This window comes from Littorina saxatilis, linkage group LG1 (assembly GCF_037325665.1).
Source record: "Littorina saxatilis isolate snail1 linkage group LG1, US_GU_Lsax_2.0, whole genome shotgun sequence".
Lineage (NCBI taxonomy): Eukaryota > Metazoa > Mollusca > Gastropoda > Littorinimorpha > Littorinidae > Littorina > Littorina saxatilis.
The window spans coordinates 99,225,518-99,245,820 of record NC_090245.1 but is presented as its reverse complement, the minus strand read 5'-3'; the positions used below and the strand labels follow the sequence as shown (position 1 = coordinate 99,245,820).

The 20,303-nt window shown below is 42.2% G+C and overlaps 1 protein-coding gene across 1 annotated transcript in view; it reads left to right on the top strand.

Annotated features, from left to right (window-relative positions):
• LOC138947248 (uncharacterized) overlaps window positions 1–18,480 on the top strand; it is a 33,525-nt gene extending 15,045 nt beyond the window's left edge. Inside the window, exons 3-8 of the mRNA XM_070318690.1 lie at window positions 716–949; window positions 2,531–2,719; window positions 8,123–8,302; window positions 9,856–10,090; window positions 11,444–11,545; window positions 15,827–18,480. Coding sequence (XP_070174791.1) covers window positions 716–949; window positions 2,531–2,719; window positions 8,123–8,302; window positions 9,856–10,090; window positions 11,444–11,545; window positions 15,827–16,566 — 1,680 coding nt within the window. The 3' untranslated portion in view covers window positions 16,567–18,480. The remainder of the gene's footprint in view (window positions 1–715; window positions 950–2,530; window positions 2,720–8,122; window positions 8,303–9,855; window positions 10,091–11,443; window positions 11,546–15,826) is intronic.
• Window positions 18,481–20,303: the final 1,823 nt, after the last annotated feature.

The following is a 20,303-nucleotide window of genomic DNA, read 5'->3' as shown; positions in this document are numbered from 1 at the left end:
GGCAAAAATGGTCCTAAAAACTGAATTTAATGGCAAAATTGGAGCTCAGATGACACCAAATTGCACAATTTGGGTTCTTTGGAGAATTTTTCCATGGGAGCATGCCCCCGGACCAGGCTGGGCGCATCGTGCTGTCGACTTTGATATTACTTACACATTTTCAGCCTTTTTTACATTTTCCAATTCCCATGCCTGATTAATAGCGTATGATGCGGAGTTTAAATATAAGACAATTGTGCTCGCAGAAGAAAAAGGGAAGAAAACAGAGAGCTCAGCCGAATGCTTGTGTGGCCGGGTGACTACCGCGTCACCCTACTGAGCAGACTCTCTGCAGAGTTGTCTGCCGGCCTTGACAACTTGAGCTGGGCTATTTATAGTAGCTCCACATTTCTGGTAGGTCAGTTGCCGATTAGACACTTGTCAATTGGAAAGATCTGTTTGTGATAGGGTCTAGCTGCTGCTGACTCCTTGTATTCTATTGGGAATCTTTCTGTACCCATAGCAGTTTGTGAAGGGCTAAGAAAATTAGCTCTCAAATCTCAATCCTGTTTGAATGGCTTTGCCTCCAAAGGTAATTGTGCTACGGGTGCTCGGTTACACTTGTAATTCTCTTGTCATTCCAGATCAGTATCTGTATCCTGAATGCTTGTAAACCCCTTGTCATTGCAGATCATTATTCGTATCCTGAATGCTTGTAATTCTCTTGTCATTGCAGATCAGTATCCGTATCGACGACTCCCAGTGCATCACGTACGGCGAACAGAAGCGGTGGCAGTGTGAGCTGTGCGACAAGTCGTACACCACCAAGCACAACCTGGTCATGCACATGCTGGACCACAACGGCATCAAGCCGCACCTCTGTCTCGTCTGCGGCAAGTACTTCAAGCAGCTCAGCCACCTCAACACGCACATGTTGACCCACGACAAAGTGCGGCCGCACGTCTGTGATGTGAGTATACTTCTTTTTCTGCATTTAATGGGCTCAAACTCCCACGTACAATCATGTTTTTGCAGGAGTGGGATTTTACGTCTATGACCATTTTTACCCTGCCATGTAGGCGTGATTTGAGTACACTGTTGTGATTGTTGTTGCTGTTCTATGTTGTGATTGTTGTTGCTGTTCTATGTTGTGATGGTTGTTGCTGTTCTATGTTGTAATGGTTGCTGTTCTATGTTGTGATTGTTGTTGCTGTTCTATGTTGTGATTGTTGTTGCTGTTCTATGTTGTGATTGTTGTTGCTGTTCTATGTTGTGATTGTTGTTGCTGTTCTATGTTGTGATTGTTGTTGCTGTTCTATGTTGTGCAGTGGAACTCGGTCCTTTTAAGACCTCCATAAATCTGAGATAATCAGGTCTTGAAAAAGAGGGAGTTTCAAAATGGGGGTACATTTACAGAGGTTATGAACATTAAATCTGAAAAGGGTCTTAAAATGGAGGTTCCACTGTAGTTTTTTGTTAATTTGTTTGGGGTTTTGTTTGTTTGTTTTGTTATGGCCAGGGTATGTTGCACTTGTAGTTGTCATAGACTTCGCCCCCCTTCCAGCCCCCCCCCCCCCCCGCCCCTCCCCCTAGGGCCCTTTTTTTACCTGAAAAATCTGAGAAACAGAGGTCTCAAAAGACTGGGATGGAGTGTTCAAATGTAAGTCAATTTACAGACGTTGTCGACAGAATTCTGAGAAAGCAGATCTAAATTGGAGGGGTCTTAACATGGGGGATTTTACTTTATATTTTGTTAGTTGAACGCTTAGTACAAATAAACAACAGGTTTTTCCTTAATATATATATGACCATGACTGTGTGCTGGCACATGCAGCATTTTCCTTGACTACTGGTTTTGTTCTCTCCGTTGACGACATGATCAGACTGACATCAACAATTCCCTGATCAGACACCTGTGTACACCGCACAAAAATTGTCTGGATGTAAGTGATTGTTTCCCTTTGTTCACAATCTTGAATTGCGAGAGAAATTTCCCTGACAGTGACACTGACAGTGAATATTGCCTGAAGTGTGTAGTTGTCTGTTATTCTTGAAAGTTCTGATCCTCATAGTCTTCTATTATTTTTGAATATGCCTGATTTTCAGACTGCAAATATATTTGAATATGTCTGATTCTGAGTCTTCTAATATTTTTGAATGTGACTGATTCTCAGTCTTTTGATATTTTTGAACGTGTCTGATTGTCTGAATGTATCTGATTCTGATTCTTCTAATATCTTCAAATGTGTGATTCTCTTCTCTCTCCGCCCTCTCAAAACTATTTTTAAAATGGGTAGCGCTGTACTGTATGGCAGCTGGCTTTCCCCAGAGAGAAAGCAATCGGAATGTCCACGAGGGCAACCTCATTGGACTATATTAACATCTTACCCTCATCCTTAGCCTTACATTTAGGATGCATTTAATTTTAAGTGGTTGGCATTTTTGGGGGGTCACACTGAATTTTTGAATGTGGCCGATTCTCATTCTTGTACTAAGTTGTAGTTGTGCTAATTTATTACAATGTGTCTCATTCTCTTCTCTCCCCTTACAGACGTGCGGCAAGGGGTTCACGCAGATCAGTCACCTGAAGCGCCATCTGACGGTTCACCAGGAAACCAAGCCCTACTGCTGTGACGAGTGTGGTCGCGGCTTCACTTTCCCCAGCGAGCTACGTATTCACAAGGAGCGGCACATCAGTGGAAGGATCTTCACTGACCACTGCTGTGCCGAATGTGGAGAGGTGAGTGCAGAGATGACGTTTATAGACGATTTTGGGAAATTACGCTGTCAGGATTTGCAAGCATTGTGGAAGAGTTGCGCCCCGCTAACAAAACCTCTCACACGGAACAGAACACACATCGGAGTCAGTTATTTTCTGCAATAGTTGTTTTAACTGGTAGACTATGTGTTTTATGTTCGACTATGTGTTTCCTGTTAAGGTTGTTTGTCTGCTGTGGGACGCATCTCCCTTCTCCTTGTAAATCCTGAAATCGTCTAACAAGCAAATATTTAGTGTTTTATCAGTTTAATGCGGATGTGCGATTCAAGTTTAGATAATGCTTAACACTTACAGTGGAACCCACCTTTTAAGACCCCTGAAAGGACCCCAACAGGCTAGACCCCTGAAAGGACCCCAACAGGCTATTTTTGGTGTCAAAAATGCGTTTATTTGCGTTTTGGCATGACTTAGGTTAACCAGACATATGCATGCCGTAGGAAATTGTTTTCTCACCTTCCGTCACAGGGTTTAGTTTATTTCGGAATCGTTTAGGCCATAATCCGACAAATTTCATGGCTGAAGCGAAGCGTTTTCGCGTTCCGATCTGGCGGCCATTGTATCTCGAACGTCCGCGCGAGTACGGAAGTGGTGAATTCTGGGTAAAATTTTTGATGACGTCAGAAGCCGTATTCATAGAAGCAACTTTAGCTGCTGAGCCTGGGAGTTAAAATCAAGGGTCTGCGCGCCCCGTGATTTGTAATCATTTATTTTTTTTCACGTTAATGTTCCCGATATCTTCTTGTCATCCCAAAAGTCAAGGCACAAAAACAAAATCCCTTGATTTTTGGGTAGCGCGACTCCGTTGATTTTGTTTTCTTTCTCCATATCATTACTAGATTGTCCCGTTGCTGGGAAATTCGAATCACTTCCTCCCAGTGGAAAGCTAGCAGCAACAGAGTCGCGATACCCCAAAGTCAAGGGAGATCTTTGGGATTTTTCTTCCTTTTCTTTATTGTCCCATCGCTGGGAAATTTGGGTCGCTTCCTTCGAGTGAAAAGCTAGAAACAACAGAGTTGCGCTACCCGAAAGTCAGTGAATCGATCAGATTTTTTTTCTCCATTTCTTTATTGTCCCATCACATTCCACAACTTGGACACATACCAAAACTTGGACACATAACGATATTAGCACATCTTTGACACATACCACAACTTGGTCACATACCACAAATTGGACACATACCACATCTTGGACACATACAACTTGGACACAGACCACATCTTATATGCATACCACAACTTGGACACATACCATAACTTGGACAGTACATTACCATAGCTTGGACACATACCACAACTTGGACACATACCACAGCTTGGACACATACCACATCTTGGACACATACCACAACTTGGACATATACCACAACTTGGACACATTCCACATCTTGGACACATACCACAACTTGGACACATACCACATCTTGGACACATACACAACTTGGACATATACCACAACTTGGACACATTCCACATCTTGGACACATACCACAACTTGGACACATACCACAACTTGGACACATACCACAACTTGGACACATTCCACATCTTGGACACATGATATTGGACACATACCATAACTTGGACACATTACCCCATCTTGGACACATACCACAACTTGGACACATACCACATCTTGGACACATTCCACATCTTACATACCACAACTCACCACAACTTTGACACATTCCACAACTTGGAAATTTCCACAACTTGGACCACAAGCGCGACTCTGTTGCTGCTAACTTTTCACTGGGAGGAAGCGATCCGAATTCGCCAGCGATGAAGGAAAATAACTACAGTAGTACCTGCCATATCCGGTCACCCATTAGTCATTGCAAAGGTGACCGCAAATATCAGGTGGCCGTTCATTACAGGCCCCCTCCTCCTCCAAAAAAAAAACCAAAAACACGATCAAGTTTTCATGAAGAAAAGAAAGCGATCATCCACGAGCCGCCGATTCATTGTCTCTGTTAGTTTTGCTTTTGTTTATACATCTTAATTATTTGCGTGTTTAACTCGATCGTCCTGGCTAAGCTATTGTTTCGTATGTTTCTATGTGTGTTGTTTGGATTATTATATATGTATTTGAGTGTCAGATAAACAAGTGTTTCAAACTCACATCAGCTGTGATCGATCCGGAAGTGACTACCGTAAATGTACATGTATGCGCATGTCTGTATTTACAGTTTGCGCATGCGTAAGTATTCTCTGCTGAAATTAATAACCTTCACTCGATCTTTGCTCTAAAGTCAGCACCAGTCTTTTCTTTGTTGGAGTTTGTGTTGCCATTCTGAAAGACTGACTGACTGACTGAACAAATTCTTGACGGGCTTGCAAAGGCTTCAAATAATCACTCAACAATCACTCACGTCTTCATTCACGAAACAAACAAACACAAACACGCAGCGATCGCTCACACTCCAATGTAAACAAAAACAATCTTGAGTTTGACTCGTCAGCTTTATTAACAGGCGATACATGTGTTAACAGTTATAGAAAGTGGACAGGTGCTGATTTCTAACGGCCAGATAGCAGGTGGGAGGTGGGAGGTGGGTGGGCGGGGAGAGCCACAGGCGCTCGCCCGCGAACGTGACAAGTGGCCGTTAAGTGGCGGCTCCTGTCGAGTAAGAGGGGCACCTTAGGGCAAAAATCAGTGACCGTTGACCGCGTCAGACAGGTTAACGGCCATTAAGAGTCAATTATAGAAGGAAAACTCATTAGTCATGGGAAAGCTGGCCGCTCCAGGCAGGTTCACGCCCACGAAAGGGCCGGAAATGGAAGGGACTACTGTAAATGGAAAAAGAAAGAAAAACAAATCTAATGGATCCCTTGACTTTGGGGTAGCGCGACTCTGTTGCTGCTAGCTTTCCACTGGGAGGAAGCGATCCGAATTTCCCAGCAATGGGACAATAGGCTGAATAGAGAATTTTTATTTTTTATTTTTTTTAATTTTTTTACAAATCGCGGATTTAGGTTCGACGTAATTTGTACAATATTTTTACATTTTTACAAACCACGGGTTAACAGCTCAGTTGGAGGTTTAATTGGTGCCAGTGTGTAGACATACAGGCTGGGGGAGTGGCTTAGGAGCGAGCAGATAGCTGTATCGTTATCAGCGTCTGTTACTGGAGATCGTTCTTACAGCGGCGTCCGAGTTGAGACGGAAGTGTCCCACCTATTTGGGTTGATAATCGGGGATTAATGTAGAATTGTATCCTCTTAGTCAGGTTTGAGGCACAAAGTGTACGAGGAAAAAACATTCTCTCTCAGTCTCAAGGGTGGAAGTAAAATGTCTGCCAGACTCAACAAATAGATTAGGCAGCCCATGATCACTGTTGTGATTGTAGTTGAAGTTCTATCGGATTTGTTGTTGGCTATGTTGTTGAAGACGTATAATTATGTTCTCGAATTTAAGTTGATGTTGTTGTTGTCGTCGTCGTAGATGAAATCAAGGTTGTAACGTGTCAAATCAATCGTGTTCCACCTACAGTTTATCAGTGTAAAGCTGTTGTTGTTGACATTGTAGTTGTTCTTGGTTTTCGAGTTGTTGTCAGTGTTATTGTCGTCGTTGTAGTTGTTACCCAGTCGGATAGAAACAAATAAAAACTCAAGCCTGAGTCTTTTTTTTTGCAACTCCGAACATTCGGCAGCAGCACACGCTCTCGGCATGATGTCGGGAGCACGCGCGCATCCACAGCTGCAGCAAAGACGCACACCGAGCGTTGCTACTTTCGCTTCTGGCTCCCCCCTGTGACGTCACAGCCAAGAGCTTGCCGCTGCGGGGAATTTGAAGTCTCGCGTAGCAGACGAATTTGGCTGCTTTTTGAGCATGCATTTTGTGTAAAATTAGACTGATGCAACACAAAACCTGAGATTTACTGATCGGTTTTTACATTTAGTCAAGTTATGACTAAATGTTTTAACATCGAGGGGGGAATCGAGACGAGGGTCGTGGTGTATGTGTGTGTGTATGTGTGTGTATGTGTGTGTGTGTGTGTGTGTGTGCGTGCGTGTAGAGCGATTCAGACCAAACTACTGGACCGATCTTTATGAAATTTGACATGAAAGTTCCTGGGTATGATATCCCCATACGTTTTTCTCATTTTTTTGATAAATGTCTTTGATGACGTCATATCCGGCTTTTCGTGAAAGTTGAGGCGGCACTGTCACGCCCTCATTTTTCAACCAAATTGGTTGAAATTTTGGTCAAGTAATTTTTCGACGAAGCCCGGACTTCGGTATTGCATTTCAGCTTGGTGGCTTAAAAATTACTTGATGACTTTGGTCATTAAAATACTGAAAATTGTAAAAAAAATATTGTTTTTATAAAACGATCCAAATTTACATTCATCTTATTCTCCATCATTTGCTGATTCCAAAAACATATAAATATGTTATATTTGGATTAAAAATAAGCTCTGAAAATTAAATATATATAAAAATTAATATGAAAATTAAAATTTCAAAATCAATTTAAAAATACTTTCATCTTATTCCTTGTCGGTTCCTGATTCCAAAAACATATAGATATGATATGTTTGGATTAAAAACACGCTCGGAAAGTTAAAACAAAGAGAGGTACAGAAAAGCGTGCTATATCCTTCTCAGCGCAACTACTACTCTGCTCTTCTTGTCAATTTCACTGCCTTTGCCGTGAGCGGTGGATTGACGATGCTACGAGTATACGGTCTTGCTGCGTTGCATTGTGTTCAGTTTCATTCTGTGAGTTCGACAGCTTGACTAAATGTTGTTATTGTGCCTTACGCGACTTGTTGCATCTTATCATTAAATCAACCCCAACTGCTTTATCTGACCTTAAAGAGCCTGTTATGGTCCTTTAATTTAAGACTCTCTCTTTTGAGGCCTTGTTTTCAGAACCTCTGCAAATTAAACCCCTCCCCCGTGGTTAAGACTCCTTCCTTTTGAGGCCTTGATTTCTGACTTTCTGTTCAGAACCTCTGCAAATTAACCACCCCCCCCCCCCGTGGTTAAGACTCCTTCCTTTTGAGGCCTTGTTTTCTGACCTTCTGTTCAGAGCCTCTGCAAATTAACCCCCCCCCCCCCCCCCCCCCCCCCCCCCCCCCCCCCCGTGGTTAAGACTCCTTCCTTTTGAGGCCTTGATTTCTGACTTTCTGTTCAGAACCTCTGCAAATTAACCACCCCCCCCCCCCCCCCCCCCCCCCCGTGGTTAAGACTCCTTCCTTTTGAGGCCTTGTTTTCTGACTTTCTGTTCAGAACCTCTGCAAATTAACCCCCCGTGGTTAAGACTCCTTCCTTTCAAAGACCTGATTCTCTCAGATTTTTTTAGGTCATGAAAGGGGGGTTCCTCTGTAATATTATTATTATTATTGTTGTTTTCCAGGAGTTTACAAGTGCTGCGTTGCTGAAGCAGCACGAGCTGATACACGAAAACCAGAACGACCTGAACTGCATGTACTGCAACCGCAGCTTCCGCTATCCCAGCCAGCTGCGAGACCACATCGTCATCCACTCCAGCAGTCGCCCCTACATGTGCACCGAGTGTGGCATGGACTTCATGAAGGTAGGACACTGTTTGAGAAAGGTCTGCACTGAATGATGAGTAATGTGGACCTTGCCATTGCTGCACAACTGTGGCTTGCTTGTTAACCCCTTCACTGCCACAGTGGTAGTAACTTATCCGAATGGTCTATGGGAAAGAACTGTGTTTAGAACCCCTACAAGTACTTGGACAGTGGTTACCTCCCATTTAGTTTTCAGAAATGTCCTGAAATGTTGTTGACACAAATCCCACGTATGAGATACGGTTATGGGCGTACGATAAACAGAAAATGACCACGTATTACCTACGGGGTGGGCAGTGAAGGGGTTAATGTCCTGCATTTTGAAAAAGCTAAAACCAACAAAACATTACATGGAGAGAATGTGAAATCAGAGTAAGCTCTAACTTGAACAAGTATATATGTGACCCTCCACCACGAAATGAGTCGCATGTCACCTCGCGCGGTTCTGCGCTAGGCTGAATATAAGTCCGGGGAGTGTCTGGTAACAGTGTGAGGGTCACCTTAGTCACAGGCTTATAACTCAAACAATTGTCGCTCTTTTCTAAAACGGGTTTTACCACTGCATAGAGCATAAAAAACTCTTTAGGAAAATGTAAAAATATGAAAATCATGCAAAGGTGACATGCGACTCATTCCGTGGTGGAGGGTCACATATACAGTAAAACCCCCCTTTCAAGACGTCCAAAACTCTGAGAAAATCAGGTCTTCAAAAGGAGGGAGTCTTAAAATGGAGGTCAGCATGTGCAGTCATTGATTTTGTCAACTATTACACCTTACAAAAGACTGTTTCTGTACCCAGAAGTTATCATGCCCAGCAAACATTATGACTCTGAGTCTGACCACCTTACCGGAGACTGAACACAATCGATGCCTTCTGAGATACGTGTTCACTTTATTTATGTGTGTCTGTCCACAACAAAGACCACTGGGTCGATGTACCGATACTCGTGATTGGCTTGTTTTGTTAACATTTAAATGGTCCAGTGCCTTACCATTCTTTGCAGTAGTTCGATGTTTTTGGTACGTTGGAAGACAGCACACCAGTCAGCTGTGGAGTAGCTGGGTTTTTTTTTTATTTTTTTTTTTTAGCCATTTCGTTATTTTATAACATCCTTATCAATTTCTAAAATATCAGTAGCTGTGTCTGATGGGGCTAGCTGCTGTTGTCACCTTGAATGCTCTTGGGAGCCTTTGAGTACCCATAGCAGTTTTTGTAGGGCTATTAACCCCTCACTGCCACAGTATAACAGCATTATCCGAACGGTCTATGGGAGAGAAATGTGTTTAGAACCCCTACAAGTACTTGGACAGTGGTTACCTCCCATTTAGTTTTCAGAAATGTCCTGAAATGTTGTTGACACAAATCCCACATATGAGATATGGTTATGGGCGTAGGACAAACCGAAAATGACCACGTATTACATACAGGGTGGGCAGTGAAGGGGTTAAGTTTAAGCTCTAAAATTCTCAACCCTATTTGACTGGCATTTGACTTCAAAGGTGATGTTGTGCTTCCTGCACTCGGTTACATTTGGTTTTTTATTCTCCCCAGGAGCATCATCTTCGCTCTCACCAGTTCACACACACGGGTCTGCGTCCCTACAGCTGTCCGATATGCAGCCGTGCGTTTAACCAGCGCGCCAACATGATGCGTCACATGCTGATACACAAGGCTGAGCGATCCTACAAGTGTGACTACTGCGACAAGACCTTCACCCAGCCGCAGACCCTCAAGGCTCACATGGTGGTGCACGCCGACCATAAGCCGTACCGATGTAATCTGTGTGGTGAGTAGTAAAACAGGGTTACGCAGTAGTTCCGTTTGTTGCAGGTAGTTGCTCTGCATTGATGGAGTTGTCTCCCTGCCAAAGTGTGAGCTATAGTGGCTCGACGTTTTCGGTACAGCAGTACACCAGTGAGATGTGGAGTAGCTGTTTGTGTCGTGGTCTGGCTGTGGAATAGCTGTTTGTGTCGTGGTCTGGCTGTGGAGTAGCTGTTTGTGTCGTGGTCTGGCTGTGGAGTAGCTGTTTGTGTCATGGTCTGGCTGTGGAGTACTACTCGGAGTAGCTGTTTGTGTCGTGGTCAGGCTGTGGAGTAGCTGTTTGTGTCGTGGTCTGGCTGTGGAGTAGCTGTTTGTGTCGTGGTCTGGCTGTGGAGTGGCTATTTGTGTCGTGGTCTGGCTGTGGAGTGGCTGTTTGTGTCGTGGTCTGGCTGTGGAGTGGCTGTTTGTGTCGTGGTCTGGCTGTGGAGTAGCTGTTTGTGTCGTGGTCTGGCTGTGGAGTAGCTGTTTGTGTCGTGGTCTGGCTGTGGAGTAGCTGTTTGTGTCGTGGTCTGGCTGCTGTTGTCACCCTGTATGCTCTTCAGAACCTTTGCATACCCATAGGGCCAGTAATTTAGCTCTAATATCTCAAACCCTGTTTGACTAGCTTTGCCGGCGGGGATGTAGCTCAGTCGGTAGCGCGCTGGATTTGTATCCAGTTGGCCGCTGTCAGCGTGAGTTCGTCCCCACGTTCGGCGAGAGATTTATTTCTCAGAGTCAACTTTGTGTGCAGACTCTCCTCGGTGTTCGAACACCCCCGTGTGTACACGCAAGCACAAGACCAAGTGCGCACGAAAAAGATCCTGTAATCCATGTCAGAGTTCGGTGGGTTATAGAAACACGAAAATACCCAGCATGCTTCCTCCGAAAACGGCGTATGGCTGCCTAAATGGCGGGGTAAAAACGGTCATACACGTAAAATTCCACTCGTGCAAAAAACACGAGTGTACGTGGGAGTTTCAGCCCACGAACGCAGAAGAAGAAGAAGAAGAAGACTAGCTTTGCCTCCAAAGATGATTGTTGCGCTTCGTGCGCTCGGTTACAGTAGGATTCCAAAGAACCCTTAGCCAGTACAGTGAAATCCCCATTTTAAGATGTCCACAAATCTGAGATAATCAGGTTTTAAATATTCAAGTCTCTCAGCATATTTGAAAGGAAAGATTGACATTAAGTGTTTTGATAAACATGTCATACTGTTTTCAAAGTGACTCAATGTTAAATTTAGATGTTTGTACTACTTTGTCGACAAAAAGAAATCTCAAATAAAGCTCAGTTTGTTCACATTTTAACATTGTAGCTTATGACTGGTTTATGTTTTCAGGAAAAGAGTTCGGGCGTCTTCACAACCTGCACGGCCATATGCACATGCACAACAACTCCAAGCCCTACGTCTGTTTCTGTGGCAGTTCTTTCACGCTCAAAGGTCAGTTCAGCCTTGTCAGATGGTTCAAACTTATACTTTGAATATCAGAGCAACTGATGCCATAAAAGTACCAGGAAGAAACTGCTTCTGCTTGAAATCTTATCAAAGGTAACTGAGAATCTGCCACGATGACATCATGAGATTAATAATTTATGGTCAGTGGTAAGTTGAAAATAAAAACAGGTAAAATTAAGAGTTACAGTTGGATCAAAGAGTGCCTATCTGTGGGTTTATCATTTTGGAGGCTTCAGTTTCAAATGAAAATTATTTAAAAATGCCTTGGTATGTGCATAGTTAACACTATTGTGACTAGCACTGCCACGGCGTTAACGTCCTGCCTGCCCAAGCTTGCCACCAAGAAACTTCCCAAAAATCAGTAACTGTAAAGAAATCTGTCTAGCAAGCTTGAATTAAGTCCAATCACCACCAAATTTTGTGTACTAATTCAAAAATGGATGCCCAGTTCAGTCGTGCTATTTATAAGTTTGTCACGCGATTTGTTTTAGCAAAGGGGGGTGAAAGGGGGGTGAAAGGGGGATAATTTGTGTTTTTTAACGTTTTTTTGTGTGTGTTTTATTTTCCACTGCTTTTTTTAAAAGTTATTTTTTAACAGAAAGTATTATAAATAATGTTATAACCAAACAAGGTGTAAAACCTATGAATTAGCTGAAATATTGTTAACATTGTACACAGAAATAAGGAGACAGTACAAAGAAAAAAACAAGCAAATCACGCATTCACTCACAGCATCCTGACTCAAATGAAACAAAACTGTAACACTCACCAAATGATGTCTAGGTAATCCATATTGAATATAAGTCACATTTTCACAACAAAGTACCAACTGTACACCTATGAACAATTCCAAAAGGATTTGAAGGCTCCAGCCATCCATTGTTATCAGTGCTGCCACGCCCCTATAGCTCCTGCACGATTCCGAGATACATGTTCGTCTAGCAGTATCACCCCCTACCACGTGTAGTTGCCGACTCGTACTAGCAACAACGGGACTGTTTCTTCCTCAATATCACTGCTATTATCGCTTTCTTGAGGCTAAAACGACACGATGTATCATGATCTACAGGATCCTCAAGATCCAACATCCGGAGAATCTCCTCCCGTGACAAGGCTCGCCTTCGATTCATTTTTTTTTGTTCGAAAACACCACGCAAATCTGCACTAATTTGATCAAGCCGGAAGAGAAAACCACGTGTATCAAGGGAAACAACTCAATTTACTGCAAGCTTCAAAAACCGGGAAGCAATCACGAGTCGTGTACCTTGTATGTCTAATACTAAAATAGTCACTTCCCGTCCGTGGGCGTTGCAGCGCTATTACTAATATAGTCACCTCCCGTCACGAAAGTGTTAAAGGCACAGTAAGCCTCCCGTAAACCATCACAGGATACTGTCATGCTTTTACACGCAGTACAAACACCCTTCCATTTGAACGCTCACCAAACGGGAACATCCTAGGTGCCCTACGTAAAGAGCGAGCAATTTTCAAAGAATTAATTTTGCGGAGAGAGTGTCAGAGACAATCGCACCGTGGTGCGTTTTGGCGCTAGACCTAACTTTTAAAATCTAAATAATAAATTGACAGCTTGTTACACAAACATTCTTAAATCATAAAAACATTCTTTTTTCATCAAGACAAGATCAGTACAATTCGAAGTTTTGACAGTTTGAAAAAAGAAAAGCCCGGAAGCAGGGTCACGCAAGGTCGTGGTTCTCGTAGCAGACGACGGTTTATACCTATCGCCAGTTCCTCTGAACAGTCAAAAGCCATCGCTAGAGTTCTTGTGAACCACAGCCGTTTGTTTCGTGCATAGTCAGAGGTACTTAATAACGTGCTATTGCAGATAAGCTCACAGTGAGTCGCATTCAAATTACTAGCTGACGACTACTTTGTGAAAAAGGGAAACTTGATCACACGGGTTCACGATGGCTCAGGGGTAAGATAAACCACGCAAAAGTAAATTCTTTGAAAATTGCTCGCTCTTTACGGAATGCACCTAGGATGTTCTCGTTTGGTGAGCGTTCAAATGGAAGGGTGTTTGTACTGTGTGTAAAAGCCTGACAGTATCTGTGATGGTTTACGGGAGGCTTACTGTGCCTTTAAGGTACTGGTACTAAATATAATAGCTCAAATTTATGATTTCTTTCTGACAAAATTAGCCTTTCAGTATTGCACCATTACTAACTATTTAGTTATTAAGCAAGCTGTATTCATTATACTAGCTTTTAGATACAGGGTTCGTACAGAGTCCTTGAACCCTGGAAAACTCCTTGAAAATTGGAAAACCTTTTCCAGGCCTTGAAAAGTGCTTGAAAATAGAGTTTTGTTAAATAGTCATTGAAAAGTACTTGATTTTTCCAAATTGTTGCCTATACATTTCGTCAGCAGCTTGTCTTATTTAAAAAAAAATGCAACCCCCTTTTTTTTCGTCAAATACAGTATACACATTTTGGGAGAATAAACGATCGAGTGAAAACGAAAGCAGACGAACTAACTATTACTAGTCACCTGTAGTTGCTTCCCTTCCCGGAAGTTGGCAAGGGAAACAACTACGGAGAACCCTTGTGGCACAGAGGCATGTGACAGACCACATTGCAAACGTAGGTGGAGCTGAGAAAGTGATGTTGTCTAAAAAGCTACTCTACAATGCTGCTAGTGCTCGGCAAAGGTACTCTGAGTACTTGGAGGCAGAGAAAGAGAAGAAGAAGAACGAGACACATGTGCAAAAAAGAAAGGCTGACATGGATGAGATTCAGACTCTCCAAGCAAAGAAAAGAAAGATCGAAGATTGTGCGGCTGACCTGCTCAAAAGCGCAGATGCTTTTGCAGAAAAGGCTGAACACACGCAGAACTTCAGCTTCATAGCAAAGTCAAATGCTTTGAGGAAAAGTGCAAAAACCAAGAAAGACGAAGTGGCATCTCTTGAGAAAGAAATTCACCAGAAACTTGAAAAACTGAAGGTAAGGCCTAAAAAAAAAATAGGTGTGGTTACGGTAACCCGACCTACCCTATTTTTAGGGGCCGATCCTATAACTTTTTATTACATTTGTCAACAAAAAAACAAAAAAAACAAAAAAACAAGTGCAAAAAACGCAATGAAAGCGAAAGCGCCCGTGTCGCACACTTATTTCCCTGTCAAGTACCGTACTTTCCAGGTCATAAGGCGCGACTTTTTTCCTCGAGTTCGACCCCTGCGTCTTGTATAACGAAGCGCCTAATCCGTGTATGAAATACGAAAAAAATCAAAGAGACCGCTTGAGTACCAGTCAAACAACTTGTGATAATGCATGTTTCAGCTACTAGGTACTGCCCTGCCTTTGATCTGGCCGCACACGCAGATTTCCACTCTGTTAAACTCGGTCACTGACCGGTCACTGACCCCGATGCAGAAAGTGTTTCCTATCTCAGATATGACAGGGGAACCACCTCTCATGGCAAAAACTGGGTCATTGACCCCTGGGAAGAAGGTCGTGTCTTTTAACAAGGCCACCCAGCTATCACAATGCCTTTGGTCACTGACCGGTCACTGACCCCGATGCAGGAAGTGTTTCCTCTCTCAGATATGACAGGGGAACCACCTCTCATGGCAAAAACGGGGTCATTTTGGTGCGCCAGCTATTGGCCCCCTGCGTCCAATGGGTGACTGGATTACAATTTTTTTTTTAAAAGAAGGGGGTGCGTCTTAGATAACAAAGCGCCTTGTCACCCGGAAAGTACGGTAGGTTTAATTTGTACACATTAGAAAAAAAAGTTAAAAAAAAGAAAAAGTGATTGCCTACCTACCTACCCTATTTTTTTTGGCTATGTTACCGAAACCACACCTATTTTTTTTTTTGGCCTAAGCTTGGTGCTTATCATTAGTTTTTGAACATCCAATGATTTAAATCGGCGTGCGGGAAGAGGGTATAATAACTAGCGAGTGTTTCATTGCGAGCTTTGAAGGTAAGAGGGTGCTTGATTTTCTCTTCAGAAGGTCTTGAAAGTCCTTGAAAAGTCCTTGAATTTTAGAACAAAAAAACTGTACGAACCCTGTAGATAATATTTGTGTGTTTGTGTGAACAAATCCCCAAAAGAATGATCAGACTGTAAAAGGGGTAACTCCCTAAAAATCTGCCCTCCCTCAACCACCCTACCCGATATACGACTCCCTCCCTTTTACGACCACCGCTGCCCCCAGTGTGTGTGTGTGTGTGTGAATGACAAAATCAATCCATCAGTATTGTTGAGTATCTAACAATGAGCCTTGCTGTGTTGATGTTCCAGGCAACCTCAATCGCCACAAGAAGGTGAAGCACGGGCTGAACGAGAGCACGGAGAGCATGGAGGAGGATGCAGTACATTTCCTCAGTTCCTGGGGCGAACGTGCTCGCGAGGAACGCTCAGGGGACGACACCATGGACGGCTACGACATGAACGGCACAGACGGAAACTGTGACGGACACATGGACGGAAACGACATTGACGGATCCTCCATGGACCTCATGGATAGGAGCTCAAGCAGGAAGCAGCGGAAATCCACACCCAGGAAAATCCCTCGCAGGTTCTCTGGCGCCAGGAAGAAGGGAGAGGATGGCGTTGGAGAGGATGAGCAAGAAGATGATGACGAGGCGGAAGACGAAATGGACGAGGAGGAATCGATGATGAGGTCCGACCAGTATCCTCCCATACAGTTCCAGGCGCTAAACGATAACGCCAACACGTACGAGGAAAGCAGAATGAAGCGACCTACGACTGAGGACTATTCTCACGAGCTGGAGGGGGAAGAAACCAAAGCAGACGTCGACACTGATCCAAAAAGAAGTCGCAGAGGGCGCACAGCCATCGCAGAGAACGGAGACTTTGTGGCGGGAATGTCGGACAGTGAGAAAGATGACGGGGAACGAGAGGAACTCGTCGGCGATGATTCAGAGTGGTTACCCGGGGAAGGCCCGCCGAAGAACGGCAAAGGGGCAAAGCTAGATTCTTTGATAGCTGAAAAATTCAAAAATTCAGAACAGCAGTAATTGGAAATAACTGTGTCGGGTGTGTATGGGTTGTGAAAGAGAGACTACTCTTGCTTTTATATTGAGGCGGACTTTCCCATTTGTGACAGTTTGCCGCGATGAAAGCAAGAGTATTCACTTTTTTACAACTTATACACACCTCGCAGAGTTCTTTCTGGAACTTGTCTATTACAATGAGTGATTTATTGTAACCGTACTTTTTTCATCCATGTTATTGTGTACATTGCTGTAAAACTTACAAACTACAGAAGTGCTCCAGTGGAAATTGACATTGATAATTTTGATGAGTTTTCAAACATCACAGCATTTCTAATGCATGGTGTTATTTTGTATGAAGTATTTTGTCAACTAAAGTTCCCATTTTCAGTGTGATTTTAGTCATTGGGTTGACGCAGTCAGGAAGGAGCAAGGCAGCAAAGATTGTGCATACTAATGATCATACTTATGATATGCGTACTAATGATCTGCATACTAATGATCCTTCATAATATCAGTGTTAGACAGTGCATCATTGTGATCCAGTGTTTACCACTATTGTGTGGTGTGTGTATGAGCAGTCTTGTCAGAACCATGATGTTTGTATTTAATCATGTACAAATTGTGATATACATGTCTTTTATACTATAGTGTGACTGATTTTGGTCAATTCTGAATCTGAATAACAGGTCATAGAATTTCAAAGCCTGAAAAGGACTTTGTAATTTTAAAAGAGCTTTGTTATGTCATGATTTGTGTTTAGACACAATATGTAACAATTCCTAATCTAAACACATTGGAGAACGGAAAGATCATTTCTTAAAACTGCAGGTACAAGATGGCGGTTTGTGTCCTGTTTGGGTAGAATTTGATCAGAGAGAAATGGGATTGTCACCTTGGAAAAAAACAGCTTTTTTTCTCAAAATGTGACACAAATAAACCATGAAACACGTAGAAAAAAGACAAGGAGGTCACAGAAGGATAACACAACTTAACTGTACAGAGTATAGCTGTACAAAGTCTTTATTCATTTTCTATTTATGATTTGCATTTTACAAACCTATTTTGAACATATATCTTTTATATCTTGTGGTGCTTGAGAATCTGCAGGTACAGAAATGATGCATAACTTTGTCAGCGGGGAGTTCGTTGATGGGATTTGGTTTGTATCAGTCATAATTACTAACAGAGTCTGTGAATAAAATAGATAATGTTCAGAAATAACTCTGTCGGGATTTTCAAGCGTTGTAGAAGAGTTGCGCCCCATTTTAGTGAGTCAAACAATAACACCCAGTTAAAACCAGCAATCGCAGAGAATAACTGACTCCGATGTGTATGTTTTGCAGTGTCCGCTTGATATGATGCCTTTTTCTTTAGAAAATATTGGGCAAAAAAAGAGAAGAAAAAAACCAGACCTGGTGGTTTGTGTTACCTTAAAACTCCAATCTATTGTAAACTGCACTTAAACTTTTCTTGCCATAATTTATGCATCTGCATATAAGTAGAATTTTACAATGGGCTTCTTTTAACTCTCAAACTAAATCAGGCATTTTGCTGTACATACAAATATAAGATAGTTAGATCTGAGTCTGTTCAGTGTTTTCTTAAGTTAATTATACATACTTTTTATAGCATGAATTAAAGCTTGGGTTTTTACATATTTTGCTAACATAACCTTTGGCTCCTAAAACTGTGAATAAGACGCAAAATATTGAGAGTAAAAAGGTTTTGTTTGTAGGATTTCTCATCTGCTACTCTTGATGCTTTTTTGCTTGCCTAGGATTGAACTAGTGTATATTACTTTTATCACATTGTTCAGATGTATCTAGAGAGGATCGACAGTTGTAAATAATTGTAATTCTGAACAGTTAAGGGAAATGTCAGGCTCTTAAATGAAAAACAACAACAATCAAACAAACACAAAACACAAATCAGAATACTTCGCAGACCTAGGAACCCATACAATTTCGCCTTACTTTGTACGCATGATTGTCTAGAATACGATTAGTACATTCAGTGGAAAAAAAATACGACGAGAACAATTCCAAGACTACTTTTTTTCACAAGTGCATCCCAATGCCAATCCAGTATTTTGACACATGATTACCGTTTTTGTTAGAAAACATTAAAAGAAGCATTTGTTTAAAATGTACTTGTAAACTTAATTAAAGGTGGGACGGACGCGTGTACAGTTTGTTTGAATCATGCATGTTCAAATGCGGTATGACTTTTCTGGAAATACACCAAGTTTGTTTGAGAATACTCCCAAGTGCAAAACAGGGGTTCCCAGGTCTGACTTCGGTTTAGGACAGCTCTTTTGATATGACTGCAGCCAATTGAAATCAAAGCAAATTTTGTTGACATTATTTGACCACATCTTATATTCACTTATTCTGTGGAACGAATTTGTTGGGCTCTGTCGTAAGAGAGGTTTCAGGTGCTATTTGTTTCGCGTTTTCTAATTGGACAAGAACTGGACAGCAGAAAATGAGTGTAATTGAAATTTGACTGGTTACTGTGTTCTAGTCTGTAATTAATATACTGATTCTTTTCTTCCGTACAATATTTGTGACTTGACTATTGATGCAGAATTCAGAATCAGATGTAGGGGAAGACAACATTTTATGATAATATGCACAGTATTTGACCAAAATGAATCCACAGTTTAACCTTCGCTGGTGGTCGTGGGTCTGTGTTGACCCAGAAGGGTGTTTAATTGCAAATATCTTTAAACTAGTTGGAATTTTTTAATGAGCTTTTAAGAATGCCTCAGGCACCTAAAAAGCTCTTATGTCCTAAAATTTCAGCGAGAAGTAATTAAAACAAAGTCATATTTAGCCTACAAACATCGTGGGGCCGTGCAGACCCATGTTTTTCAAAGAAGGAAATGAGAAGCATGGGTCCGCACGGCCCCACGATGACTTCCGTGTGTAGTCGATAACCTGGACGGGCAAAGGTTAAAACATTTGACTGACTTTTTCACTTTTTTGTGAGTACTTAAATTCATACTTGCTTTCGTTCTCATCTCTTTTACTGAAAGTTTTGATTGAAAAGGATTTTTTCTTGGGGTCCCGCAGTGGGGCACTGCGGTTATGAAATTAAAAGCCCCTCCTGTTTTTGGAACCGCAGGAGCTTTCTAGTTTGCTGTTAGGTAGATTTTTGGTTCCTCTTTCCTGTCATGCTCTCTTTTTCTTCATGAATTCTTTTCTTTTTTCTGCCTTCTTGCTCATTCACCTGTATTTTTTCCAAAAATCTCTTCTCTTGCCGCTTGTCTCGCGATTCATGTATAGTTTAATCTGTTAGTGTTCTGATGTAAGTCCAGCAGTAGATAGGTTAAGCCTATTTTAACATACTGGAAACTGGTAATCTTCCAGTAGGTATTAATTTAGTTTTACTAAAGCCTGCTGGGACACATGTAATGGGTTAGTGCATTTGTAAACAGGAATCGCTTGACAAGTGGCCCCCTTCATCCCCCCCTTCCTCGTCCTGATATGGCTCTGCGTAGTCGGCTGGACGTTAAGCAACAAATAAACAAACAAAAATTTTCTTGGGGGGGGGGGGGTTGCTTTGAAATGCTTTTGCTTTCAAAAGAATTGTTTTTTCTCAGTGAAATCTTCCTCATCTTTGTTTGACAATTATGTGTGGGCATTAATTGTAGCTGAATTGTGTGGTGATATTAAATACAAATCTGACGCATTTATAATTCCTTGCAACATGTCAATGAAAGTGATTACTTGCATTTTTACATTCCATATGGTAGC